Source organism: Podarcis muralis, chromosome 5 (genome assembly GCF_964188315.1).
Source record: "Podarcis muralis chromosome 5, rPodMur119.hap1.1, whole genome shotgun sequence".
NCBI classification, from domain to species: Eukaryota; Metazoa; Chordata; class Lepidosauria; order Squamata; family Lacertidae; genus Podarcis; species Podarcis muralis.
The window spans coordinates 54,457,959-54,472,018 of record NC_135659.1 but is presented as its reverse complement, the minus strand read 5'-3'; the positions used below and the strand labels follow the sequence as shown (position 1 = coordinate 54,472,018).

The 14,060-nt window shown below is 48.9% G+C and overlaps 1 protein-coding gene across 2 annotated transcripts in view; it reads left to right on the top strand.

Annotated features, from left to right (window-relative positions):
- The window catches only part of CELSR2 (cadherin EGF LAG seven-pass G-type receptor 2), a 113,933-nt gene that overhangs the window by 85,767 nt on the left and 14,106 nt on the right, over positions 1-14,060 (top strand). For both annotated transcript variants that reach the window (XM_028733891.2, XM_028733890.2), the window contains exons 7-18: positions 852-1,015; positions 1,336-1,461; positions 3,747-3,913; positions 4,107-4,292; positions 4,761-4,874; positions 6,133-6,307; positions 7,827-7,968; positions 9,181-9,301; positions 10,699-10,882; positions 11,631-11,732; positions 12,098-12,192; positions 12,790-12,999. In XM_028733891.2, coding sequence (XP_028589724.2) covers positions 852-1,015; positions 1,336-1,461; positions 3,747-3,913; positions 4,107-4,292; positions 4,761-4,874; positions 6,133-6,307; positions 7,827-7,968; positions 9,181-9,301; positions 10,699-10,882; positions 11,631-11,732; positions 12,098-12,192; positions 12,790-12,999 — 1,786 coding nt within the window. The remainder of the gene's footprint in view (positions 1-851; positions 1,016-1,335; positions 1,462-3,746; positions 3,914-4,106; positions 4,293-4,760; positions 4,875-6,132; positions 6,308-7,826; positions 7,969-9,180; positions 9,302-10,698; positions 10,883-11,630; positions 11,733-12,097; positions 12,193-12,789; positions 13,000-14,060) is intronic.

Genomic DNA, 14,060 nt, shown 5'->3' with positions numbered 1-14,060 from the left:
CTGTGGGATAGCGTTCACCTGTTCTAGCTTTCACAATCCACCTTCATCCTGCAGTTGGAGGTCTCAGTAGAGCAATTGGGGAAGTTTGACCTCTGCACTTAATGACCTTTCAGCTGATGGAGTGGAGATTGAAGATTGGGAACTAAAAGTGAAGGATGGGGAGACTAGCGAAGGCTAGTCAGACATGTGATATTGACTGATCAGTGGTCCTGCCCAGCTGAAACATTTGGCCCTAGAGGCTGATCTTGATAAGGATCCTGGTCCTGGAGCCAAAAAGGTTCACCACTCTGATCTCCAGGGTCAAATAATTGCTGTACAGTCGTACCTCGGAACTCAAACGGAATCCATTCCAGATGTCCGTTCAACTTCCAAAATGTTCAGAAACCAAGGCGTGGTTTCTGATTGGCTGCAGGAAGGTCTCGCGGAAACTTCATTGGATGTTCGGGTTCCAAAGAACGTTCACAAACCAGAACATTCACTTCTGGGTTTGCGGTGTTTGGGAGCCAAAACGTTCAACTTGCAAGGTGTTTGAGTTCCCAGGTACGACTGTATTCTGGGCAGCACTATTTTTCACTGTTGAGCTATTGGACATCTTAGTCTTCACCAGCTACCTTCTGCTACTACAACTTTACACAGACAGAGACAAGTCTAGGCTAAAAGCTTTGCTGCCCCATTGTGGGACTCTTCAAAGCTCCTGGCATATCCAGGTACCTATAGCTCTGATGATGTCAATCACTTGACCTGAAAGACCACAGTGGTGCCAGCCATGATTGGGTCAGAAGATGTATTTTAATCTGCCATTCCCTCTGTTGAGCTTGACCTCCTGAGTTACTCCTGTCTTGACTTCCCAGGTCCCTGGATTTGACAGGTCCACTGTTGTTAGGTGGCGTTCCTGACCTGCCCGAGAGCTTTCCAGTACGGAACCGGCACTTTGTAGGCTGTATTCGGGACTTCCTGATTGATAACCGAGAGGTGGACATGGCTGACTTCATTGCCAACAATGGGACGGTGCCAGGTATGGCTTGTGTTATATCCAGTGGATGGATCCAATTGATACAAGGGATGCAAAACTGGCAAGAAAAGTGCAGTACTGACTGTTTTAAAAATATTGCTGGGTGTGCCATTGTAAGTGTGTGTGTGTGTGTGTGTGTGTGTGTGTGTGTGTGTGTTGTGGTGGTGTAGTGATGGGTCTTTGTAAAAGGGCTTCAGTCCTGTCTCTGATTACTCTCATCAGTTGCCTCCTCTCTTGCCTGCCTTGACACTCCATTCCCAACCCCTGGAGCATCTTGCTGCTGCCTTTATCCTTTCCAATGCCGTCTCACTTTTCTCCTCTAGGCTGCTCAGCCAAGAAGAACGTTTGTGACAGCAACACTTGCCACAACGGCGGCACGTGTGTCAACCAGTGGAACACCTTCAGCTGCGAATGTCCCCTGGGTTTTGGAGGCAAGGACTGCAAGCAAGGTAAAGGGTGGAGGCTGTGAAAGAAGGGAGGCTATGGGGACATGGTAGCTCTGATAAGGCAGCTTGAACAGTCCCTGGGAGATGGAAGGCCAAATTACATATATCATTGATCACGTATTTTGAGTGCAGAATTTTCCCTTGCAGAAATAGTGAGTGGAGTTGGCCATGATCCAGATTGGGACCCCAGTGTGGGGCAGGGCAGGCAGGGGGCTTCTCATTCTCCTCAGTGGTGGTCCCAATACAGAGCCATCCCCATCTCCAGTGCCTGTAATTTGCATGGCGGGAAGTTTCTGAACCACTCCAATTGGGCTACGCTCAAGAGTAAACAACATGATTCAGTTCAGTTTGGCAGCAAGGATGTTGCGGGGAGGGCTTTTTGCTGCCTTTTTCTTCTGAGGAAAACTAGAATAAGGGGTGGAATGTTAACAGAATATCTCTGTCCAGTCCCAATCCCTGTGTGTGGGGCTGGGGTAGCAGGGAGGACATAACATCCATTTAAGTTTTTGAGCTTCGGAAGATTTTACTGCCACTGTCAACATAATCCAACAGTAGTCCAGAAAATGTTGGATGCTGGGTTGTAGTGTTAATAACTTCTGGGTGTCAGAGTGAGAGGTAGCTCACACCCTCCTGCTAAGGCCTGGGAGTGTAAGTAAACAGGAGCTGTTTACTCAGCTGCGTAGGACACAGTTGCCTCAAATGCCATTGTGCTGAAGATGGTGTCTGGTCCTTCAGTACAAGCAGGCAAAGATCAAGGGGGTGGTGTCTAGGCCAGGGATGGGGAACCTCTAACCCAGCCTTTCTCAACCTGTGGGTCCCCAGATGTTGTTGAACTACAACTTCCATCACCCCTAGCTAGCAAGGCCAGAGCTCAGGAATGATGGGAGTTGTAGTCCAACAACATCTGAAGACCCGCAGGTTGAGAACCACTGTACCCGTCAGATATTGCAGAGCTTCACCTCCCAACAGTTCCAGCTAGCCATCCTGGCCAATGGTCAGGGGTGAAGGGAGTAGAAGTCCAATAGCCTCTGCAGGGCCACAGGTTCCCCATCCCTGAGACAGGCCCTGCTTTAGGGATGGAGTTCCCAAACCAGGCATGGCCAAACTTGGCCCTCCAGATGTTTTGGGACTACAACTCCCATCATCCCTAGCTAACAGGACCAATGGTCAGGGATGATGGGAGTTGTAGTCCCAAAACATCTGGAGGGCCGAGTTTGCCTATCCCAAACCCATAGGATGCCTGGCAATAAGATGGGGGGGGGGGGTTCAGATCCCACCTGCTAGCATTCTCCTTCATCCTCTCCCCTTCCTATACTTTTTATCCCACAGTGTTCCAAACATCCTACACTGGAAGGGTCAGGAGATGGATTAATACAACTCTAGTATGTTTGTCCTTACACTTGGGGCAGTCTAGTGACCTCTTCCACTGGTTCCAGCTTTCACTACGGGTTGAGCATATCACCTTTTCTCTCATTCCCTCTCATTTACACACACACACACACACACACACACACACACACAGAGAGAGAGAGAGAGAGAGAGAGAGAGAGAGAAAGGATTAACAAAGGCCTCCTGCTGTACCCATAAGTTTCATCCCTGCCTCAGATGCACTCATTTGACATGCATTTGACATGCCAGTCAGATGATGCACTGCTTAAGCTGTGTAGACATTGATTACTGCTATGGCCACCTCCTTGGAAGGAAAAAAGCACTCTGTGTTTGGTGCCAATGCAGAGTTTCTCCTCCACATTGCTCCCCCCCCCCCCCGAATTTCTCCTCTGCTTCTGAATTGTCACCAGAACATTATTCTATGCCCAGGAGGGGAGCTACTGCATAAATGCACATTTAGTACTCCATTGTGCCCCGGAGAGAAAAGTAATAGGATCTTATAACTTGCTGTCTTACTCCATGAGAATGATTTCAAAAGGCCGTAATAATATGTCTGCATCAAGAGGAAAGTTCACCCTGCAATGATTGTTCTGAGTTGCATAAAAAGAAAAGAGGGTTGTATGTATCAGCCTGCCATATTTCCAGGCCTCTCTGTAACCCTGAAGGCTAGAACCTTCTTTTATTACTTTTTTTTTAAAGCAAAAGTGGAGCTGGGAGTTCCAGAGTTGCACAAGCATGCCTCAGGAGGCGCATACAGCCTTTCAGACTTCTGCTGGCAGCCTTGTTGCAGGGTGTGACTGGAAATCTGTGGCTTACATGCATGCAGGACCCATATTCCGGCGATTGCTCTGCTGTGTAGCAATGTCTGCTTTTGCTGACTTGTGTCTCTCACCATGCAGAAATGGCAAACCCCCAGCGCTTCCTGGGCAACAGCATGGTCATCTGGAACAACTTGGCCTTGGTCATCACCCTTCCGTGGCACATTGGACTCATGTTCCGTACTCGGCAGAGCAACGGCGTCCTCCTGCATGCGGCAGCTGGGCAGCATTCTACCATCACCTTGTGGGTAAGTCTCCAAGGCAGGGCAGCAGCACCCTGTGGATCGGTGGCCTGGAGAAGACCGCCTTTGCCTACAAGCAAGAAGTAGAGAGGTTGGAGGGGATGCGGGTTCTTTGCTCCACAAGGTTATCAGGAGCAAATTGATGCACTGCTCCCAAGAGTGAGAATGCCAGCTCACCTGCTTCTTACCTCTTTCCCAGCTGAGCGAAGGGAACGTGCTGATGACTGTGTACCGTGCCAACAGCCGGGTCTCCGCCCTGCGGCTGCACCAGGTGAAGGTGAACGATGGGGACTGGCATCACATGCAACTGGAGCTGCGCAGCAGCAGGGACAACCCAGAAGCCCAGTGCTTAGCCACAATGGCCTTTGACTACGGCTTGCATCAGGTATGGGGAGTGAGTTGCCTTCACCCTCAGAAGTGCGCTCCCTTCTTTCTCGACAACAGCTGCCGGCTTTGAGACTTCTCTCCTGGGCTGTTCTTACACTGGACTTGCTTTCCCATAAGCTCTGCTCATGTCCCTCCCTGCTCCAAATCAACTAACATGCACTGTTGTCTTAGTTCCAGCCCCTTCCTACCTTCCAACGGCCTGCACCCCTGACCTCTACCCAATGCTATTTTTCTAGAAAAAGAGGTGCTGCCACTCACCACTCCCTTGTTCTTTTAGAATGGCAATGGCACCCACCTGAGAGGTGCCTGAACCCACCTGAGAGGTACTGGAACTGAATTCCCGTCAGTTCCTGCTGGAAAAACAGCCCTGCCTCTATTCCCTTGCCCCCTCAAGTGTTGTGGCCTCTTCAAAATATTAGGGGAAAGCAATGCAAGATGGCTGCTTTGTCTCTTACCTGTCCTCCAGGTGGCAATCAACATCAGCAGTGAGCTGCACGGACTCAAAATGCGGAACCTGAGTGTTGGCGGCATTCCTGGGGAGCAGGGTGAAGTGCAGCAAGGCTTCCGTGGCTGCATGCAGGTAAGCAGGGTGAGGAGCCAGCATCAGTGGCCCCATTCGGGGCTGTAGGTAATGCCCAGGTCCACAGTGAGCCAGGCACGGGCACTGCCTCTTCTCCCATTAGCTTTTCTCCCAGGGACATATTTCTCAGGGCTAATTAGCCCAAGCAGATTTTTGTGTGTCATGTGTTCTCTGTGCATCTGTGTGTCTGGTGGTGCATGCCTGTCTGTCTGTCTGCATCGTTCTCTCTCTCTCTCTCTCTCTCTATATATATATATATATGCACAAACTTAGAAGCTGCCACATATCCCCACCTGGAAAATTGCGGTCAGGACAACCATCATTGCAGGGGGTTAGAATAGATGACCTGTTGGGTATCTTCCAGCTGTACAATTCAACAATCATTTGATTATACACTCCCACCTTCCAACCCTATGTGGCTGGAACTGTGTGGCTGAAACACGCCTGCTGATTGGTTGTAGATTGCATTTGTATAATACATTTGTCACTCTCTTTTTGTTGTCAGGAGGAAAGGAGGGTGTAACTGATGGTCCCTTTTAAAATAAGATCACCAGCAATCTCAGAGCAGCACTATTTTTTATTGCTCCCCACTTTTTCGGACGCCCACATTTGGTTTTGCCTGCCATGCAGATGGATATGGGTTGAGTGTGTGGTACCTCAGATAAGATGCATGTTGGAACAAATCGAATCACTATCAGATTTGTGCAACTCTCCCAAGTGCAAACTCTGACCTTACTCATTCTGTGCACCTTTATTGCAGGGAGCACAGCGCCATCTAGGGGCTGCAGTTCTCCAGTGGTTCATGCCTAACTTACTTCTTTCTGGGGTGTGTTTTTTTGCTCCCAATAAGGTGGCCATTTAGGCTGCTTCCAGACAACCTGTTTATAATGAGCATTCAGACCGATTTGTCTGCAGGGAGATTAGGTGCCACCAACTATTTAATGAGCATTGGTAGACAATGTTGCGCCAAGCCAATGTTACCCATTACTTTCCTGTTTGCAAAAAGTCTGATCTTTTGGGGAAGTCGATTTGCTTTGCTCATCCAACTCAGCTTTAATTGCACAGCCTGAATTTGCTGGGATGTGATCGAATCCCACTCAGAAATAGTGCCAGTCTGAAAGTGCCCTTAGTTCGCACATAGCAGCCAGCAAATTCTGACCAGGAAATGCTAGTGTGCCGGTGTCTGCCCTTGTAAGAGCTGGATCTCTGTGGTGCTGCAACCTGACACCCCCACCCCCCGTGTTCTCTTTATTCCCAGGGTGTAAGGATGGGTGAGACGTCAGCCAGTGCTGTGGCCCTGAATGTGAACCAGGCTGAGAAGGTGAACGTGGAACGTGGCTGCAGTATCCCGGATCCCTGTGACTCCAACCCCTGCCCTGTCAACAGTTACTGCAATGACGATTGGGACAGCTACTCCTGCAGCTGTGACCCAGGTCAGTTGGGGGGTGGGCAGAGAAGGGGCGACGGAAGAGCTGTTGCTGCTGCTCTTCCCCAAGAAGTACTGGAGAGATTCCACTCTGGCACCCTCCAAAGTTTAGCACTGTGCAGGGACGCGGACTTATAAAAAATATTGGGGGGGGGGCCGGGAAAGCTCATGAATAATAAATAAGCTCATGAATATGCAAATAAAGTGGCGCCGCCTCCTCGTGAGCGAATAGGGGAGAGCGTGCTGCGCCTATTAATCAGCTCCAAAGGAAATTGGGTGGAGCTTTTGCTCGGGAGGGAGGGCAGGAGGCATGCAGCCCGCCCCTCCCTGTGCATTTTGGGCTGGGGGAGGGGCGGCGATGGCGCTCTGCTGGAGGGGCGCCGGAGATTATTGGGGGGGCGGAGCCCCCCCAAACGAATTTTTGAGGGGGCTCGGGCCCCCTCAAGCCCCATGGAGTTGCGCCTATGGCACTGTGTGATACAGGGTGAGCTAAGCCATTAGGGTTAACTAGGTACACAGGGTGACTGTACGAAACAAAATAAATAAATTCCTTCCAGTAGCACCATAGAGACCAACTAAGTGAGCTTTTGTGTGCATGCACACTTCTTCAGATACTGCAGAGAGGGAGCCTCATTTTCATTATACCAGAGCTAGCTGTGATTCCACCTGAACTTCTGAACAACAACACCCTGGCCATTGGCTCTACATGCTGGAGATGATGGGAGTTGTACTTCAGGCATATCTGGAGGTCTGCATGTTCCCCACCTCTAATGACCTCAGAGACCGTGCAATCCAGGCTTAGGGATGAATCCCAGCCTGCTTCCTCTCTCTCCAGCCCATCCCTCTCATCTGCAGCTGTTACTCTTTGCTGCACCTTGAGGGGTGGTGTCAGGTGCCAGAGAATCCTATCCCCCCCCCCACGGCAGGCTGCCAGGAATAGGTAGAAAAGGAAGCTCTTACCAGTATCTTTTTTTCAATATCCACAGAGAGAGAGGCTTAGAAATGTTGCCTCTTGGAGTAATGGCATTGCTCTGAGTAATCTCCACCCCCTTTCTCTCCTCAATTGTCACCACACCACCCACCTTACGGTGGCCGCTTAGGGCCATTTGCCTCCTAGCTCTTTGCTCTCCTACTTTCAATGCTTGCCGAGTTATGGGAGAAGGGGGGTCTGGAATGCTTTCTAGTGATGACATGTCAGCCAGCTGCTCCGGCTCTGCTTCCCCCTCCTCTTCTTCTCCCATTATTTCCCAAGTTTGTTCCTTATCTACCTGTGAGCCGTGACCTTCTGCAAACCACTGTTGTAAATCTATACTGTCTTCCTCTTCTTTGGAAGGTTCAGGAGGAGGGGAGGAGGTTTCCACCATCCCTCCTCAGTCCAGTGCCTGACAGATGGTTCCCTTCCTTCTGTGCCCAGCTGGAAACTCTAGTTTGGGGTGTCCTCCATTCACCCTTACGCTGGAGTTTCTGGCCAGAGTTACATTGGTGAGGAAGACATAGGGCTCAAGGTTTTCCCCTTGCTGCTTCAGGCTACTACGGTGACAGTTGTGCCAATGTCTGCTCACTCAACCCTTGTGAGCATCAAGCCGTGTGCGCCCGCAAGCCCAGCTCCTCCCATGGCTACACCTGCGAGTGTCCGGACAACTACTTTGGGCCATACTGCGAGAACAAGTGAGTTGCCTCCTGCTGCTCTGCGAAAGGGCATCTGATGGGTGTGCATGGGGGTGTGTGTGTGATTGTTCTGATAGGTGTGTACAACTCCCAGCGTGCATGTAGAAATGGATCCTCGAAGAGCTGCAGGTGTGTAGGGGAGGATATTGATATATGTCTCTGTACCTGAAAGTGCTGTGAATAAGCAGTTGTAGTGGGAGGGGGCATATTTCTAAATTAGTCTGTGCCAACGGGTTTCTCTGAAAGATCAACCCAATGGAGAGTCTTTTTAAAAGAACTGTTTTTGTTGAATTTTTGAGAAATCAACAAACACATTTAACAAAATGCAACTAGATGGTTGTTCCATCGACAGGGAAAAGACATAAAGCATAACGAATCAATGATTTCACTCTCATTAAGTCTCTTCAAAGATTGTGATTGCAGTGGTCTTCAAGTTTGGTTGTCCTTATGTATGTACAAGATAAAAGGTTGCCAGGTTACAAAGAACAATAATGGGTCCAGTTTCCCTTTGGCACCATGAAGTTGACACATCAATTTTTTCCACTAACCCATACACACATATACCAGGAGTCAAGTGTCGGCCCCACACCTAATTTCCAACATTTAGCTATTTCCATTGGTGCTGCTACTGGTAGAGAGTGCACCCACTGTTATTGTGTATGTTTGCTTCTATGATCTCAGTCTGGGAAGGTAGTCAATGCAGTAAGGGCTTTGTGGGTATGAAAGCAGGAGACAGTCTTGCCATGCGTTTAGGTGGTGAGTGCAGAAGGTACACATAGCTGAGTGTGCGATTTGTGCGTCTATGCAAGACAGGAAAGTTGCTTTGCATAGTATGATGCAACAACAAAAGACTCTATATAACCAAATATGTTGAAATCCTACATATGTTGAGCCATAAACTGTTCATCAATGGCTTGAAAAGCACAACCGTCGTCATCCACATGGGAGCAGAAGATTTAAAGAATGGTGCCTGAAAGAGGGAACACCACACATCGTAACCCCCTGAAGTCTGTGCCTCAAAGCACAATTAGTTTCCAAGACTTTTCTCAAAGTAGGCTTTTCAGTATTGGACGCATATTCTTTTTTGTCGTTGGCATCTCTCTCTCTCTCTCTCTCTCATCTGTTCTCCCCCACATATATGGTGCTGCTGCCTGGACTTGTTCTTATTTTTGTTGTGTGATTGTAACAGGCCCTGTGCTCTCTCTGTGACAGGCTTGCTCAGCCCTGCCCACGGGGGTGGTGGGGGCACCCTATATGCGGACCCTGCAATTGTGATGTCGGCAAAGGATTTGACCCTGACTGCAACAAAACCAACGGAGAGTGTCGCTGCAAGGTGGGCCTTGCCTTATTTGATGGTCCCGGTTGGGGTTAGAGCTGCAAGCAGGGGTTTAAGGAGGACTGAAGAGGGATCTTAGCTGTTGGCAGGGCAGTTGTTCCACCCATGGGCAGAAAATGACTATTTAGTTAGGAGAGTGGCTTTTCAATATTCTTCCTTCAGAAATCTTTCCAACTAAACTTGTCTGCTGAGGAACTCCAGCATATTGCACAAGATTCTGGCACACAGTATGTGGGCTTCAGGCAATGTTTATTGGGCCTCAGGTATTAGCATTCCTGAACTGAGAGAGTTTGACTTAGAAGACACCCAACTTCCCCCTTCAATTGCACACTGTAGGACAGAGGGGATGAGGAACCTGTGGCTCTCCAGGTGTTGTTGAACTACAACTCCCTTCACCATTGGCCACACTGGTTGGAGCTGATGGAAGTTAGATTTCAACAACATATGGAGACCACAGGTTCCCCATCTCTGCTGAAGGGGATGAGCAGTTGTGGTGACCCAGTTGTCTTGCATGGATCATTGTCCAGCACGACTGGCAATTCTAATTGAGAAATCCTGATAATCTTCCAAGCTACTCTGGAGTTCCCTTGAATGTGGTATCAAAACCACTAAATTAAGAGACTGGGCACAGGCGCTGGTTCCTGCTTCAAGAAGCTCATTCTGTGGTCCTAGGTAAACCACTCCCCCCCCCCTTTCTCTCTCTCTCCCTGTCAGCCTAACATAGCTCACAGAATTGTTAGGAGGGTGAGTTAGATTAGAAATGACTGGTAGCAGTGCTTTTTTTCCTTAAAAAATGTTTAGGGGTACTCTCATTTTGACTCAAGAAAATCACCATTTTATAGTTCAATTCGGGAAAAATAAATACAGTAATTGGACAAAAGTACAAAGATTCACAAAATGTTTAGGGGTATGCACCCCCCTGCACCCCCCCCAATAGTGCTGACTGGTAGTAACCATAACAGTACCTTGGGAATTTCCTTCCTTGGTGAGTGTATGTGAATTGTGCTAGTGAACTGTGTTTTAATGGGAAGCAACATTTATTGCAGGAAGTACTTGGAGAATAATTAACTTCAGCTCATATGTTTTCAAAAAAAGAAGAAGTGGTTACCTTTGTTTTTAAAGTTTTATTGGGTTTATCTTCATTTGCTTTTTATTTGGTTTGTAGATTTTAGCTGTATTCTGTCTGCTTATTTGTACACTGCTTAGAGAGCTCTTTGATCCAGTGGTTTATAAATCTCTTAAATAAAGTAAAATAAACTGCTGTTGACTCTAAAGAGGTTTTGGGAGAGGGATTAGGTGCTGGGTTAGCCAGGAGATTTGTAGACTGCTCTTGAGCTACAGAGAATCTTCCACCCTGCTCCTTGGGACTTACATGCCTTCCTGTTGTTCCGTAGGAGAACCACTATCGACCAGGGGACAGTGGCATGTGCTTGCTCTGTGAATGCTACGCCACAGGCTCTCTCTCTCGCACTTGTGACGCTGAGACTGGGCAGTGCTCCTGCAAACCGGGCGTGATTGGGCGCCGATGTGACCGCTGTGACAACCCCTTTGCAGAAGTCTCCACCAATGGCTGTGAAGGTCAGCAGTAACTCCTTGGGCACGGGCTGAGGAGAGCGGGATTCCATTGCTGAGCTGAAGCAAGGAAAAGGTTGCTAAGTCAAATCTCTGGCCATGTTGTGGGACTGGATAAGTGATGTTACTGACCAGTCTGCCTTCCGTGAAAGGTGTTCCCTGGCTGGTGTTCATTGAGTGACTGGGGCAATGAGGGGGAACCTGTGATCATCCACTCCTAAATGTTGTTGGACTCCGGCTTCCATCAGCCCCAGGCAGCACTGCCAGTGGTCAGCAATGGTGGAAGTTGCAATCCAAGAATACCTGGAGGGCTGCAGGTTAGCCACCCCTTGGACTAAGGGTTGCCTGGATGAAGTGAGGAGATGGTTTCAGTTCTAGTTCTACAAGGTCATTGTCCTTTTTCATTGCCTCCAGTTTTCATCATCATCATCATCATCATCATCACATTCTGCCCTAATCTTCTCTTGATGCACTCAGGTTTAATACAAACAAACAATTAGCTCTAAACATGACAATTCATTAATACAGTAAGGAATCGCAGCACAATCAATTATCTCAGAAGTGGGTTGTTATTTCCCTGATGACCCAGGATTCCTCGTTGCTCATGCTTCTCTGCCCCAAACATATGAGCGCACCAAACATTTGCAAAAGTATGACGTCCAGACTATCTCCTACATGCTTCATTGAAGAGCCACAGTGAGTTTGCATGGAAAGGAAATCCCTGCTCACAAATTATCGCTTTCCCCCTTTGCAGTGAATTATGATAGCTGCCCACGTGCCATCGAAGCAAACATTTGGTGGCCACGCACCCGCTTTGGCTTGCCTGCAGCTGCACCTTGCCCCAGAGGATCTGTCGGTAATGAAGCACCTTTGATACGTATATTGTGTGGATGTGGGGTGGGCAGTTTGATTTCCGCATAAGCCTTGCATGAACCAAGCACCCTTCAGCACCAAGGAGGTCTGTGTTGCTTCTGGTCAAGGGTTCCCTGTGTGCCACATGCTTAGCTTAAAAAAAGAAAGAAAGAAAGAACCAGCCTGTCTGCTTAGATACAAAGGAGTGTTTGCAAATTTCAGAGGTGTAGCTGCATTCGTCTATAGTAACAAAGCAACAACAAAGAGTCCGATGGCCCCTTAGATGCAAACAAATGTATTGTGGCATGTGGGTCAGAGTCCTCTGTGTCGGATGCGCACAACTCACCCTTCCCTCCTGCTGCCCCATAGGCACTGCTGTGCGCCACTGCGATGAACACAAGGGCTGGCTGGCACCCAACCTCTTCAACTGCACCTCGCTGACTTTTGCAGCTCTCAAGGGTTTTGTAAGTGCTCTTTTCTCACTCTGCATTTTCTTTGCTCTCGCAACCACCAGAATTGCATATGCTCTGCAGGCAAATGCACCCACCCACTCTCTAACCTGTACCAAGCGAACCCATATCTGAGGCCTGAGCAAATTAAGTAAGGTAACCCACTGTAATATGTTTTTCCACATTGCAAAAAGCTATAGCAAAATTTACAGTGGGTATATGCTTACATTTTTGGCATAACTGATTCTAATTCTTTTCGATTTTGTGAAGGATTAGGAACTATATAGAGCACTGGTGCTCCACCTCCTGACCACAGCAAGCCCCTTCTAGCTTTGGAGGTTTCACCCTGCATCACCCTCTAATTTCCATACTTATCTTACAGCCAAAAGAGCTAAAATCTTGAAAGGACAGGTTTCTGGGATGCTGAATGGTGTGACAAGCACTTCATTCAGTGCTTGGAGTGACACAGTGTCAGCCCAGCCTGGACAACCACCCTGCAGGGTTATGGTTCTCACTATCTCTTGCAGTTAGGAGGTGAGATTGAAGTAGCCTGGGAACGGCATTTGGTCTGTGATCCGGTTTCTGAGTGCCTTTCTCTTCCTTGCTGAGTAGGCCGAGAGGTTGTGGCGGAACGAGTCCATCTTGGACACGGAGCAGTCTCAGCGGGTGGCTCTCCAGCTTCGCAACGCCACACAGAACACGGCCAGCTTCTTTGGCAGTGACATCAAGGTGGCCTATCAACTCTCAGCTCAGCTCCTGAAGCATGAAAGCACCCAAGAAGGCTTTGGCTTGGCTGCAACACAGGACGTGCACTTCACGGAGGTAACAACAACAACAACAAATTTTATTTATACCCCGCCCTCCCTGGCCAGAGCCGGGCTCAGGGCTGCAGACACCAGTAAAATTACAGTAGAAATGTAATGGGGGGGGGGACCAATTTAAAATACAGGTTAAAATGCAATTTAAAATGCAGCCTCATTTTAAAAGTAGCCCATAGATCAAAACCATAAGGGGGGACGGGAGATAAGGGTCAGACTGAGTCCAAACCAAAGGCCAGGCAGAACAGCTCTGTCTTGCAGGCCCTGCGGAAAGATGTCAAGTCCCGCAGGGCCCTAGTCTCTTGTGACAGAGCGTTCCACCAAGTTGGGGCCAGTACTGAAAAGGCCCTGGCCCTAGTTGAGACCAATCTAACCACCTTGCGACTTGGGACCTCCAAAATGTTGTCATTTGTGGACCTTAAGGTCCTCCGCGGGGCATACCAGGTAAGCCCATGGGTTCAAGTTCCCACAAGGCTATAACTGTGAAAGTCACAGCAAAGGGACACACAAGATCAGAAAGGACAGGCAAAACACGGAATAGGTTTTGTTGTAGTTGCTGCAGTGCCAGAAAGCTGCTGTGATGGTGCCTGCCTGGTCTATCGAGGGCATCTAGGGAGGATGGCTGTGCTCTGCCTTCGTGGCTGGAGTCAGTGATGCTTCTAAGTACCAGTTTCTGCAATCTGCAGGAGGGGAAAATGCTTTTGTGCTCATGTCCTGCTTGCAGGCTTCCCACAGGCCTCTGGGTGGCCACTGTGAGTGAACAGGACGCTGGACTAGATGGGCCATTGGCCTGATCCAGCAGGCTCTTCTTGAGAAGGGGCTCCCAAAGCAAGCGGGTCAGCAGATGATGAGCATCCTGCTGCACCTTTGGGAGAACCAAGTTGCTGAGTGTTGCACTTGGAAAATGCTGGAGAAGGTCAGTTCAGCTTGGATGGAATGTGACTCTTTGCATCATTTGAGTTTAGAGCAACCTGCTCTGACCCATGGCCCCATGGCTTTCATATCTCATAATCAAGACCGAGAATTACACTGGCCTGGATCTCAGCTGGCAAGGGGTACGATACG